The sequence below is a fragment of the Corvus hawaiiensis genome, chromosome 1, assembly GCF_020740725.1.
Source record: "Corvus hawaiiensis isolate bCorHaw1 chromosome 1, bCorHaw1.pri.cur, whole genome shotgun sequence".
Lineage (NCBI taxonomy): Eukaryota > Metazoa > Chordata > Aves > Passeriformes > Corvidae > Corvus > Corvus hawaiiensis.
Window position 1 is genome coordinate 55,328,121 of NC_063213.1, and position 13,474 is coordinate 55,341,594.

Genomic DNA, 13,474 nt, shown 5'->3' on the forward strand with positions numbered 1-13,474 from the left:
CAGTGTTTATTGATTAAAAGAAAACCCAAAACCACAACCTGCAAACACGTAGGGAAGGTACAATCTTCTGTCTTCCTTTAAAGTGAGTGCTCTGGTGTCACACTGACCAGATGATGTGAAAGAAACTAGGACAGGGCACAGCTTGTGGAACTTCTGCTCAGGGTAGGATCTGAGCTTGTTCAGTATTTTATATGCCCGGTCTTCTCCATCTTGAAAGAGACCTCTTAATATGTTGCTGAATCCAGGCTCATTGTTTCCCTTTTGACTGTGACACTTACCCAGGCCAACTCAAAACATGCAGACAGTATAGCAGAAACTAAAAGCTGCTGGGAATATTGAGGCAAATACTCTTCAAATCAGTTTTACTCTGGTTGTGACCTTTTCCCCTTCAATGGTGTCCTTCTTGGGACACCAGCTATCAGCCGTTTGGGGTTACTTTTCCATACCTCTTGTGGTGGGGAGTTAAGTCCTCTGCTCTGTATAAGGCTCTACTACTCTTGAAAGCCTTCATGTTCTCTCTCCATTTATACGCAGTCAAAGAGACCGTGGTTTTCATTCACACTGACTGATCTCCACAGGACTTTTGCCAGTTCTGGACTATCATGTTTCTCCCAAATCTGTTTTCTAATAGTTACAATGATCTAGGATTACCCAATAGCTCCTGCTTTGATACTATACTTGTGGGACTTGACTTAGTTCAGTTTATGCTCATTTTTAAAAGTTACAGCACTCCCAGGAACTGTTACTAGATGTCATAAACCAGAGGCACTAGTACTGAGGTACTCTAAACTGAGTTATATGAGTAAAAACTCTTTACCTGCCTTAAAATTCCTTCTGGCAGTCAGTTTCAGTGCTGGATTGCAGATGACCCTCTGGGACTCGGAGAACATTTCACTGGGCTATGACCTGTCTGTATGTTGTGTCACCTCACTGTCGGATAATTACTAGGTCACTGAATCAAGTCTAAACTGGCTTGATTGGCAAGGTAACACGCTTAAGTTTTAGACTCAGTAGCAACAGAGGGAAAGAAATGAGTCTGGAAATGATCCCTACACTCTTCACAACCCTTTTGTTTAAGTGCTGTAGTATTGTTACACTGATTTAGTTTGGCATCCTAAAAGTTGCAGACAGACAAGGCAGAAAACTGTTCACTTTTAGAAAGTATTGTTCTTGCAGAGAGGCTGAAACTTGCCTTTCTTAATTGTCAATAATGAAAGAAAGTCCAATATTTTTGCATAAACATGTGGGAATTATTACAGATGGAGGAGGGGACAAGGGTAAGACCGAAAGGAAAGGGGCTACGAGAGCAGACCAAGTCTGGAGATAACCTGATGATTACATTTTTGTGGTTTCCTTCAAAGTCAAAGCGCCACGAGTGAGTATAAAAGAAGGAAGCAAAGGAAAAAAGGTTTGATGATTGGCACAGGCGGTTTTAATGAGAACTGATCTTAATGTCTAATGCTATGGCGTGAAGAAAAAAATAAAAGAACTTGGAAAGTCAGACAACACTTGTCTTTTAAGAGCATCAGAAATTCAAACAGCAGAGCTTTTGAAATCTGTGGAGATAGCCTGGAAGCTAGTTTTACTGATAGGTAAACTGCTTATTTGGTTAATCCTTCTTAACTCTTTTAAGTACTCAGCAGAGGTGCAACACATTCTGGCTGTGCTGCTCTACTGCAAAAGTTCTCTTCTACCATGCCTTTCCACTTATCCAATGGAAAAAGACCTTTTTATTTTCTAAAGAAAAAAAGCAGAAAGCATGGCATTCCTCTTCACCACTGCATATTAGCTGAGAGGCTATTTTCAGTGAGTTTGATATAAATGTGCATTACTTGATGCCTACTGTAAATTTAAATGATTTAAAAGATCTGCTTGCAGAGGATGAAGTTTAAAACCATCAGAATGGGTGTAAGGCAGACTGGCTTACAGTATTCCTCAGCTCACTTTTGTCCCTAGTTCCTTCTGGCCAGGCTGGTGTGTTCTTGTTTCTGCATTTTAGATCATCCAGTTTCATTCCTAATCTGGAGCCCCTCTTAATCCACACTTAAAAGAGTTGTGCCTATGGGTTTCCACTGTATGAGGTTTACTATTCTCTGCTTCGTTCACCCACATCAAGCTGAAGGCAAGTGCAGACAGCAACACTGGAAAAGCCTATACAGGTATCTGCCATTTGTTCCGTATTTCCTCAGACTGCTGACTTCATTGCTAAAAGGTAATCAGGTTTTCCACCTTTTATTTAAAACATGCTCTAAGCAGGACAACACTTCTTCCTAAACTACTAACTATGCATTTGTATCAAGAGACTTTAGATATTGTTTTCTTTTGGCGTTTGTACCTACTTCTAAAAATGGCTCAATTTCTTTTAAGAAGCTCAAACACTACAGAAGTCTTACTGTCCTTGCCTAGCAAAATGATTCACAGTTTCTGTAGTTCATACTCCTGCCTTTTTATCACTATAATCCTGGATTATTTTTCAGGGAAGCTCGAGGGACTTGCTGAGAAATATACGCAAGGCATGTTGATGGAAGAATGACCAAATCCTGGTCAGAGGAAACACTGAAAACAGAGTGAAACACTGAAGGGCACATTTGGTCTTCTACCTCCAGCTGTCACTCCCTGTTTATATCCCACATAGATGGGACAAGGAAGCAGAGCTGGAGAATGAGTAGGATGAATTGAGAGAAACTGGATTGGTGCACTAGTGCTTTCCTGTCATGCAGGAGAGGCAGCAGCACACACTCAGGTCCTGCACGTACCTTTTCTGGGGTCAGTGGGACTGGTCTCCCTGCTTCGGGCCTCACGTTGTTAAAGAGAGGTAGTTTAGCTCAAATTGCAAGGCGAGGAGAGGAGTGGGATAATGTAGCTGAGGTTTGGTTGTTTCCCACCCCTGTGATTCTGACAGGAACATTCAGTATGAGGCCCCTGAAAATTCAATTTTTCTTTTTAATGGAAAATGCTGCTTCATTGCAGAGTACCTGGCCCAGCAGTGTGTCTGTACTCAGCGAATTGCCAGGCTTTCAAGTGACCCTGCTGCTGCTGCAGTTCAGCTGCCAGGAAGCAAGAGCATGAGGAACATTGCAGGATGGCTGACACAGCCTGATGTTACAGCACTGTCTGCTAAACAGTCAAGATTAGTATTTGTAGCTGCTGCCACCAGGATGCCCACAGGGCTTTCATGGGTCAGCAAGCAATGATTTTGAGCCTAATTATTATTGAAGACGACTTCATCTTGTAGGACTTTGAACACAGTTCCTTTTTTTTTACTGATAACAAAAGTCTCTCACATGGCAGAGAAAGAATGGCTGCATGAAGCAGGTGGGAGAAAATTTCCATTAGGGAAGAAGTCCTGGGCTTTATATACTGATAATTGTCCTGAAATGTTTCACTATTGCATGTGAGCTTGATCCTCCAGCGTAATTCTGCAACAGAACTGTCAGTGGGAGGTTTGCATTTTGATTTCAGGGAAAAAAGGAATGATGACTTTGTTTTGCACAGATTATATAAGCTCCTGAAATCCAATTCTGCTTTCCATGTGCAAATAGAGCTTTCACTGCTTACAGCTGGATTTATATTAGGGTTTTCTGAAATACAGTTTAGCCCACTGAGTTTTTTAGAACTCACTGTTTTAGATGACTGTTTTATTTGTGTGTGTGCCATTCTTCACTAAATGTATCGCAAAGAAGCACCATGTTTCATGTGAGTAAATTAAGTATGTTGGTCATCTGATGAGTATTTTCCTAACACTTATCAAATATGGCTACACAGAAAACTGAAATAATGAGAAGTATTTCAAGTGAAGAACTTGGGACTGATTTCAAGGCACCTGACTTCACTTTGGTTTTGCTCTTTAAAATTACCTAGAAAATACGTTTGGGGTTTAGGTTTTTTTTTTTTTTTTGTTCAGCTGGATGAGAGCCAGACCTCTGGCTCCAGAGGTAAAGGGCAAAACCTAAAAAAATCCTGTCTGAACAGGCAACTCCACCCTCTTCCACAAGTCAGCTTGGCCTTTTCACAGAAAGTGAGCTCTGAAGCAAATTCATTCATTGCCTTGTTTTTGGACAAAACTCAAAATTCTGAACTCACACCACAGAGAGACCATTTCCGTGAAATCCCAGCATGCTATTTTATCACCCTTTGTCATTCCCTGTAATGAGATAAAGTTAACATTTGGACAGTGATTAATCAAATGAATCGTTTTAATTGCTTTTATCAAAGAGAAAAGAAGGAGCTTTGTGTAGTAATGGAGCAGTGAGGGAGACCATTCTAGTCATGTATCCAAAATAAGAGCAGTGAAATTGTCCCCTGAGATAGACATTTGAGCCCCACCAAAATCAGTCAGAGGGAGGAGTTGTAAAGGATTCCACAGGATTCTGGCTGCAAATCCAGGTACATATGTATGCATGTGTGTGTGTGGTGTGGGATAAAGAGGCTGATTCCTTCCTGGTAGTGGTTTGGGAGAAACCAGAATAAGAAGACAGACGCAGGAGCTCAAAAGTGCTGACATGCCTGCCAGTTTAGATATGGCCTGAGGCTGTCCAGATGCAAGAAAGCCACCAAAAGCTACAGCAACTGTGGTGGGCAGTAATGGTGGTCTCTCCAAGAGATGTCTAATGCATGCAGTACAGTTACTTCTTTCCAGTGGCTGCATAAGAAACCAAAGTGTGAAAGCTCTACATAATAAATGATCCAGGAGGATCCAAATTCATATGAAGTAAGCGTCACCTAAAATGCCTTATATGATAATATGAGAAGATATGGCCCAAAGGATTTAGGAAAGCTTAGAAAAAAACATTAAGAATGAACATGTTCAAGACTTTATGTTCTAAATCTCATAAAGTCCAGCTCTTCTCTACACTCAAGCATATGCAAGATAAAATACCTGAGTAATCTCTGCATTTCACTAGTCCCATTTTGCTGCTGGAGGTCTGTTTGATCCTGTTAAAAACTGGAGAAAGAAGTAGGGCTGGCCCCAAGTGGACAGAACGGGCTTCATCAAGAAGTGCCAACACATTAAAATCAAAGCTTTACTCTGAGAAGATCCTGCCGTCAGTGAAACCAGAGTTGTTTATAGGCACAAGACAGAGCTCAGAGCAAAACGGCAAGATCATCCCTTCCTCCCCTTACAGAAGACACGCGTTCCTGTCCTGCTCAGGCAGACCCTTGGAGCATGATCCAGAGGCTTACAGGATACTCTTGTGGAGGTCCTACACTCTTCATAAATAACTGCATATTCACTGGGATAGGAACATCTTCCATAAGGTAGGGAAATGGTGTATACCATTAACCACTAACATCAGTGCCTCTAATCTGTGATCCATTCTAACCACCAGCCACAGGACTTCATTAAATCAAGTCATTGACTCCAGATTTTCCAATTACAGTTGCAAAAAATTTTCACGAGGAACAATTCACTAAGTTGTTGTAATAGTTCACTAAGTTTACTGTCCTTTCATCCTAAGTACATGTTTGACTACATTTCTACTTGGATTTTTAACTTCAGACAATGCTAACTGGAACACAAGAGGCTCTCACCCATTTAAGGCAATTGAAATTATAATAGAAAAAAATCTTAGCCTGTAACCAGATAACTTGAAAAATGGTATCTGTAATGTAAAAAACCAGTAAATTCTTAATCTCAAAAAATCACAGCCTGCTATTTTGGTAAACTTAAAAAAATTGGCCATGTGTGCATGCATTTTCTTGGTGACCATCAAGTAGTGCTCTGGTTCATTCTGCAACACTATTTTCCATCACAGTAAATTTGGTCTATCAAGTGGATCTGATCAGATCCTATCAGCAAGGCTTCTGGGGAAGGGTGGAGGTACCTGCCTTTGGTAACACCACCAGCACAGCTTCTGGGGAAGGGTGGAGGTACCTGCCTTTAGTAACACCACCAGCACCACCACCACGTGCTTCTTTGCATTTTTCTAGTGGTAGGCTTCAGCTGGACCTTGGAGGAGATGGTGTTCAACTCTAGGCCAAATGAAAACCAGTGGAGTCTGAAGCTACATGCTGATAGGAAGGTATGACAGGTAAAATAATTTTCTCCAAGACACAGGAAGACTGGGTTGTACCCAGGTTATCAACAAACACGTGGGCAAAAGATATTCAAGGTACAGAAATGTACGTGAAGGCACATAGCATAGAAACGGAAATGTTTGCTGTTTAAAATGGGATTTCTCAAAAAGCACAACAAACTGCAGACTGGAACAGCACAGCATAACAGAAGAGCAGCATGTGAGGAGCATAAGAAAAAAAGACAAAGGAGAGGGACGAGGAAGGCACTACCACTGATGCACATACTAGTAAAGCAAAACTGAGCACAGACACACAATGGGTGGTCTGTCACTGAGGGCACACATGACCTCTGGCTCCTGCTAATGGTTATGTGGTGGCCCTACTACCAGTCTGCTCACCTCTGAGCCTCCTTCTGATGATGGTATTACCATCTTTGATAGATATGCTAATTAGTAAGACCTATAATGTTATACCAGATCTTTTGGGGGTGTGCATTGCGGTGGGCATTACGGTGCATTCCACTGGGACATGGTGCACCTAAGGATCCTTAAAAGAAATACAGAGGTAAAATCCCTTTTTCCCTTCTAAATGTGTTTGATTCTTCATTTTAAGACCAGGAAAAGGCATCACCTCAGTGGAAGGGTAAGAGCTGAAGAAGACATGTGAAGGATGAAAAAGCTAGCAAAATCCACCTCTCTGTACAGACCCTTTTTAACTCCCTTAGCAGAAAACAAGCCATCTTCTAGGCCTTAGCTGAAACTAGCGTATGTTTTGCTATGCTTTAAAATTTCCAGGATAGCTCCCATCTCTTGACACAGTATCAAAAAATTTGCTCTCCAAACAGCAATTGCTGTAATAATAACAATACTTACATTTCATTATTTAACCTCATGCTATTCATTCATGAGGATTAGTGTTTAATTAATTAACAACACTTAGCATTTCCACTTAGCACTTTACCTCTTCAAAGCATCGTACCGACACTGCCTAATTAAGGGCAGAGCTCCACAGACACTTCACATCGGGACTTCCATTTGACAGCTCTGCATCCAAGACTTGCTCACATGGTGTAGCATGAATTCAAGTTGAAAGCCCTACTAACTTCATCAGGAACCAGATAATGCCGTGGTTATCAAGTAACTCCCTTTGCAAATTCTGTTTCTTTTCCTGTTGCTTCTGGTTGCTTGCTATTCACAGAGGGATCTAATTATTGGCTAATGTGATGGATGATAATGTGAACCTTGTATTAGTGTTATCTACAAAACGCTCATTCATCTGCTAGTGAAAATCTTATTCTCAGTCACCCGGTTGAACTGCCTTTAGCTAGAAAATGTGTTAACCACAAAAACAGATTATAAAATGTCAAGAAAGAGTTTTTAAGGGAGATGGTGCTTTCAATCCATCAGTCAAATACCTGCTATGAAAGTGCCTTTCTTGTAAGCACCCCAGGATGCTACACAACATCAATAGACAATATAAACACAAAGCTTTTATGGTTCACTTTACAATTGGACATTGACTCTGAACCTGTGAAACAGAAAGGAATTGAATTTCATGACCAAAGAGGATAATGTGCACAGGATTAAGTAGACAACACTGGTAGAAGCAGGAAAGCAATACGGCTTTGGATGCTGATAGGAAGATTAAAATTACAAATAAGAAACTAAAGGAATAAACCAATTCTGACTAAAATATTGTAAGCCAGCAGAAGCACTCAATACTTCATATCAATCCACTATTTTTTTTTTCAGAGCCCACTGATTGACTGAGCCTTGACTATACGAACTGAACAAAGAGAGCCTTAAATATGTAGTAGCTCCAGCCAAGAAAATTATTCAGACAATATGGAAATAAACTGATGCAGTTGAATGGGGAGAAAAAGAAAATATTCATCACAATTCAAGTACTTGTCTACTGTCTCAGAGGATGTTTTCACAGGGCAGTGGCTGGCAGGGCAGCAGCCTGGGGCTGCTGCTGCTGCTCAAACCTGCTCCAGAAGAAAGCGAGTGATCCAAAACAGCAACGCAGCTTCCAGCTCTGAGCGGTGCTGTGGTGTGTCACATGCACATCACAGCTCGCCCAGCTCAGTCAAACAGCTTTCTCAGGAAGCCCCTCTTGCCAGATGAGCCACAGGTTGATAGATATTAGAAATTTAAATGGGTTGGTTCTTTGAAAACTGATTGTCTTGAACAAAATCAGACCCAACCATTTTGGCACTGAAATACTCCACAAGGCTGACTATATTACTATCTGCAGTGTCTTTGTGCCCAAAATGTGCTGTGTTAGTTACTACTAACTTCTAAAATCCCAAGAGTTAAAAATAAAAATCAGGCTTTATTATCCCTTAATACAGTTTCGTTTAAGCTGCAGATGAATGAGGCTCTTATTGCCATATTCAACCTCAAGCTGATGGTCAAATACGCATCCAAGACTTTTCTGTACATGTGTGTTTGGAATTCAAAACTTGCCCTTCATCTTCCTGGCACTCCCCACAAATTCTTCTCCTCTTACTCAGCTTCAACCCTCCTGTATTCCCTTGTCCCCAGTCACCACTGCCCAGGACTCCCTTGTCTCACATCCAGATGGCCTATCTTTGAGCCAACATCTAAGCTGTCCATCCCATGGCTATCCTGCAGCCCTTTCTAACATTCACCACCTAGGAACCATCCCAGACCCATTCCAGCCTGCCCACGTCCACTTCTCTGGACCACTTTTGCATTGGTTAAGGCTGGGTCTAGTGATGTATATATGTGAATTAGGTAAATAATGCACCTTTCTCATTACAAGTTTCCTGAAACATAATGCTCAAGACAAAAGCACCAGCTATGGTCACTGCTGATTAGGAAAAGATACCTGTTAATTAGCACACACATTGGATCAGGCCATTAACAAATGCATTGGGAAGCCACTATGGAAGCTGATTCAAGTTATCATCTAGGTAACTGTGCTTCTTCCAGCACAAGGTTGTCACATGAGCCCTTCTGATCACTTCTGTATTTACATTTGCTGTGCATCTGTTCTATCATCTCCAAGCCCTGATGTCTTGGAAGAACACATGCTGAGATACTTCCTGACTGGGGTCAGCTTCCAGTACTGGAACTCTGCTGGGTGCAGCTCAAGATGTGAACCAAATGCAGGCACAAAACCAACTTGGTTAAGACAAGAACCTGACATTTGGAAGGCAGTTCTCCACTCTGGTGTATAAAAAAATAAATTTAGATGACTTATATAATTAGGATTTTACCTCTCATTGTCCTGTTTTACTCAGCCTGTACAATAAACCAGGTTGGTCTGTTTAGTCTGTCCCATGGAGTGTTGGGGTCTCAAAGTTTCACAGGACTGTGACATTTCTGCTGTTCTGCTGCTCTCTCTGAAAGAGGTCACAGGCAGAGTGCCACAGAGTAGTCAGCAACAGATCCCTGGTGGTCATGAATGTAAGTTCCAGCATGTACTTCACCCTGCTTCTCATGTCATGGGGACATTTTATCTTTTGGCTATCACGGCCTCCTCCAGCAGTGAATTTCACAAGTGATATTGATTGCACTAAGTTGTATGTGCACTTCCCCTGTTGCTTCATCAGAGGGAAGTGTTCCTGCTGCTGCACCACCACGGTGCATAGTATTAGCCTTGCAATTTAGCCTGCACAGGAGTGCTGAATGGATTGTTTGATGGCTGGGAGTCCAGGACATCCTCATCTCCTTGCCTCATGAAAGTGCTCAGCACTAGGGTTAACACTGAAATGCAGGCCAGCTAAAGGGCAAGGTATGCTCCAGGGCAAATATGACTGAGAGTTACACTAGCTATATATTTTACCTATGATTTTATCACTATGCCCATTCTAACCACAACCTTTCAATTAATTTGTTCTTAGGACTTGATAGATGGTATTAAAAGTATTTCTGACAACAGAATTTGCACAAGTAGCATTACTTGTCCCAGCCCAACTCATATTTCTTACCTTTGTGGTCCACAGTTTCACTGTCCAGTCAAATGATGATGTGACAAAGAGATGGGAAAAGTCTATTGGACCCACTGCCATGTGACAATTGATTCCTGTGACAGGTCCTTGGTGGCCTTCAAAAATTTCACCAATGCCAGCTTTACTGCAGGAAGAAGAAAGATTTACATGCAGAGAGTAATTTACCACCTAGTGATTTAACATAATTTTTCTTTACTCTTAGGTTCCTGTTTCCTTTTAAAGTTCTATTTAACCTGTAAATCTCTCTCCCTTTGCTAAAGCCTTTGCCTGCAGAAGTTTATTCCAATGGGCAAAATTAATGCTCAGAATTCAGCACAGGGAGAATTTCTCTTACTTCTCAAGACTTACCGTACTCACTTCTACATATACTGTCTACTCCTGTTGCTTGAAATAACATTTATGTATAATTATAAAATAATTCTAAATTGTAATTATACTATAGCTTATGCCTCTGAGTAAGCCATTTTCACAAGGAATAACCATTAAAATAAAAATGCAGATATGTTAATGAATTATGATGGGCAATTCTTTTTCTCTTAAATATCTAAGATAAATTTTCATAGCAGTCAATCAAGTCACTAGGAAGCAAATGCTTTTTCACAAAAAGTGAAGGAACTGATCCTGCTATCAAGTATCATACAGTCATTACTTTGAACAAGGGGAGATGTGCATTTCATCAGCTGGAGGTTAGAATAGCTATTTGGAAGGAAAAATACAATGCCGTGTAAGAGAGAATGTGCACAGTTTTCTTCTTCCTGGAAGCAAATTATGCCAGATCAGTTGTCAGTGCTGTCTCACAGTGTACACAGAAAAGGGAATAATGAAATTACCCTTTTAGCTAGATTATAGAAAAATTGCGAGTGGAAGAATATACATTAAAAATAGCCACAGCTCTGATGAGCTTGTCAGCCCTGTGCCGGTGTGAGTACAGTGTACTGAAAGCAGATATGGAGCTGCACCAGAGAAAACTGGTCCTTCATCCAGCTGGTGCAGTGTCCCATCACCTCTCCTGTGTGGACAGTGTGGCCTCACTTAGGCTCCCTGTGCCAGACCTCACAGCATGTGCTGGAGCAGAGGCTGAGTCCTGCAGTGCCGGATAAGAAGGACACCTCTTATTTCATCCCAGCTATCTGCCACGTAGTCAGTGGGGTAAGGGGAATTCTGGAGCACTAAGGCCATCCTGGGTATCTGCTGTGCTTTGACACACCTTTTTTCCAGATAACATATGGCTCTTCACTGTGCTGGGCTGAAGGACACAGGAGCCTCTGGAAATAAACCAGGGATGATAGCAAAAAGCTCCAGGAAAGACAGGCAGGAGCAGAAGAGCTTTTGTCGACAGTCAGTAGGTTTCTACAAAGATGTGCTAAAAAGAGGATCTGGCACCTTCCTCCTCTTGTGAGGAACAAATCAGGCAAGTCTGAAAGTTCAGAAATGAGAAATGCCCTTAGGCATGCTTCATTTATCTTAACAGCCTAAGACTCGTTCAAACCATCAGCTGCCATACAGACTATCAATATATGCCTAAATAGAAGCAATTTAGCAATACTGTCAGCACAGTTGCTCAAAGTCAGGCAGCTCCTGTGCTGGTCACAGGAACAGTACAGACATTGTTGATCCAAGAGAAAAAAACATTGAACACACACTTGGCTATCTCTCATCAACGCAGGCACAGAATGTTTTATAAGTACAAAATGCTGAACTTCACCTTCCATGACGACAGGCTGTGTAGACTGTTCCCTCTTCACTGCCAACGACAAAGTTATTGACATCTCCTGTTGGGAAAGCCATTCCTGTGACCGCCACTGGTTTGGACTTATTGTATACCAGCTCCATGCTCTCCTACCAAAACAGGTTTTTGTTATTATGCTGTGATCCTCCTTTTGTTAGTCTGGGTTGGTTTTTTTTTTATAACTGATTTCTGAATATTACATGGGGAAGCAGGAGAGGAAGATGAAATCATTTGACCCAGACACAGGACTTTGGCTTCTACGTAAGACATTGTGAGAAGATGCAATGTCACAAAACCAGGATGCTCTTACCATCCCCAGTGCTATCTGTCACACATTTGAGACTGGCAGGAAGGCACCGGTCTTTTCTGCATCATCTTAAATCAGCCAGAGATAACAGGTGAGAATTTAAAATCTAATGGTGCAGAAACTACAGGTAATACCTTAATGGTTACATTTGCCAGCCTCAGGCTTTAACAAATCATGCAATACCCTTCTATTTAGAAACATTCTGGAAATCAATTGTCAGGAAGCACATGTAATATTGTGTGCATGTGAGGCATTTATTGCACCGTGTCATTTGTCCCTTTGCAGAACAAAATTACAAAGTTGGGGTCCTGTCACTACCAACATTCTAAGCGTTGCTTTTCAGGGATTTTCAGAGGTAACCATAAACACTCCCTCTAGACTCCACCATCAAGCTACAAACCAGCAGGAATGTTTTCTGTTTTCATTTGGTAGCTATATTTTAAAGTAAATCAGCATGCCCACTTTTGCAATTGCAAATACAATCACCGTGCAAGTTTGTGGCTGTTGCAAGATGTGTATGCTTTGAGCAGATTTTGCACAACTTTTTGGTTTTTCAGCCTAAATGGTGTAACCCAAGAATCCACAAAAGGCCTGAATGGTTTCACCATTTTCATTTTTAGCTCTTTAAGTGGGCATGTTCTCTATGTTTAAAAAGTCTATGCTGCTGCTCTTCTAGGGCGAAAGCCAGTAGGGTTTTTCTCAGAAGGGCTTTTTTGCTGCAAAGAAAATGGGTATCCCTGTGAGAGGAGAGCGATGCAAATCCATAAAGAAATATTGCAGCTTGGTTTATACTTTCCTTTTAAATAAATTTGGTTCTATTATAAAGGCAAAATAAGACATGGAAAATGCATTGGGAGACCACCCCATATTTCTGTAAATATGTGAGTGAGAGAGAAAGAGAGAGAGAAAGAAATTCTGTTAATATGGCAGAGAGACCATATATTTTTGTTAAAATCTTCTGGGGTGAGATCATCATTTAATGTCTGCAGAGATATGGCCATAGACTGTGGTGGACTCTCTCCTCCCAGCACCCACACCATGGCTGTACACAAGTGCTCTGGATCTGTGTCTTTGGAAAGTTTCAGACTGACACACATCAGCAACACTTTACTCCTCCCAGTTTAAAGCTATGGCATGCAGCTTGATGTCAAGTCCTGTGCCTTTCTTTTCTAGATCACCATGAGACATGTGCCAAACTTCAGTGTAATGTGGGGTGTGTTCCCATCCTTGTTGAGAGTCAGTTTTGGAGCAGGGAAATGCCATTTGAGTGATGAGGTACTGGAACTCAGATGTTCACAGATCTGTGCTTCAGACTTTAGTATTCCAGTAAGTGAATATGCAGGGGTGGGATTTATCTTCTTGATGTTTAGGTGAGAAACTGTGGAAGGGATTCGGGTGCCTGAACATATATGCCTGGGCCGTTTTAGGTGCCTCCATTTCT

General features: G+C 41.4%; 1 protein-coding gene across 7 annotated transcripts in view; it reads right to left on the bottom strand.

Moving 5' to 3' along the window:
- DYNC1I1 (dynein cytoplasmic 1 intermediate chain 1) overlaps window positions 1-13,474 on the bottom strand; it is a 187,492-nt gene that overhangs the window by 29,140 nt on the left and 144,878 nt on the right. For all 7 annotated transcript variants that reach the window (XM_048305144.1, XM_048305156.1, XM_048305142.1 and 4 more), the window contains 2 exons: window positions 11,703-11,836; window positions 9,977-10,121 (listed from right to left, as the gene is read on the bottom strand). In XM_048305144.1, the coding sequence (XP_048161101.1) occupies window positions 9,977-10,121; window positions 11,703-11,836 (279 nt within the window). The remainder of the gene's footprint in view (window positions 1-9,976; window positions 10,122-11,702; window positions 11,837-13,474) is intronic.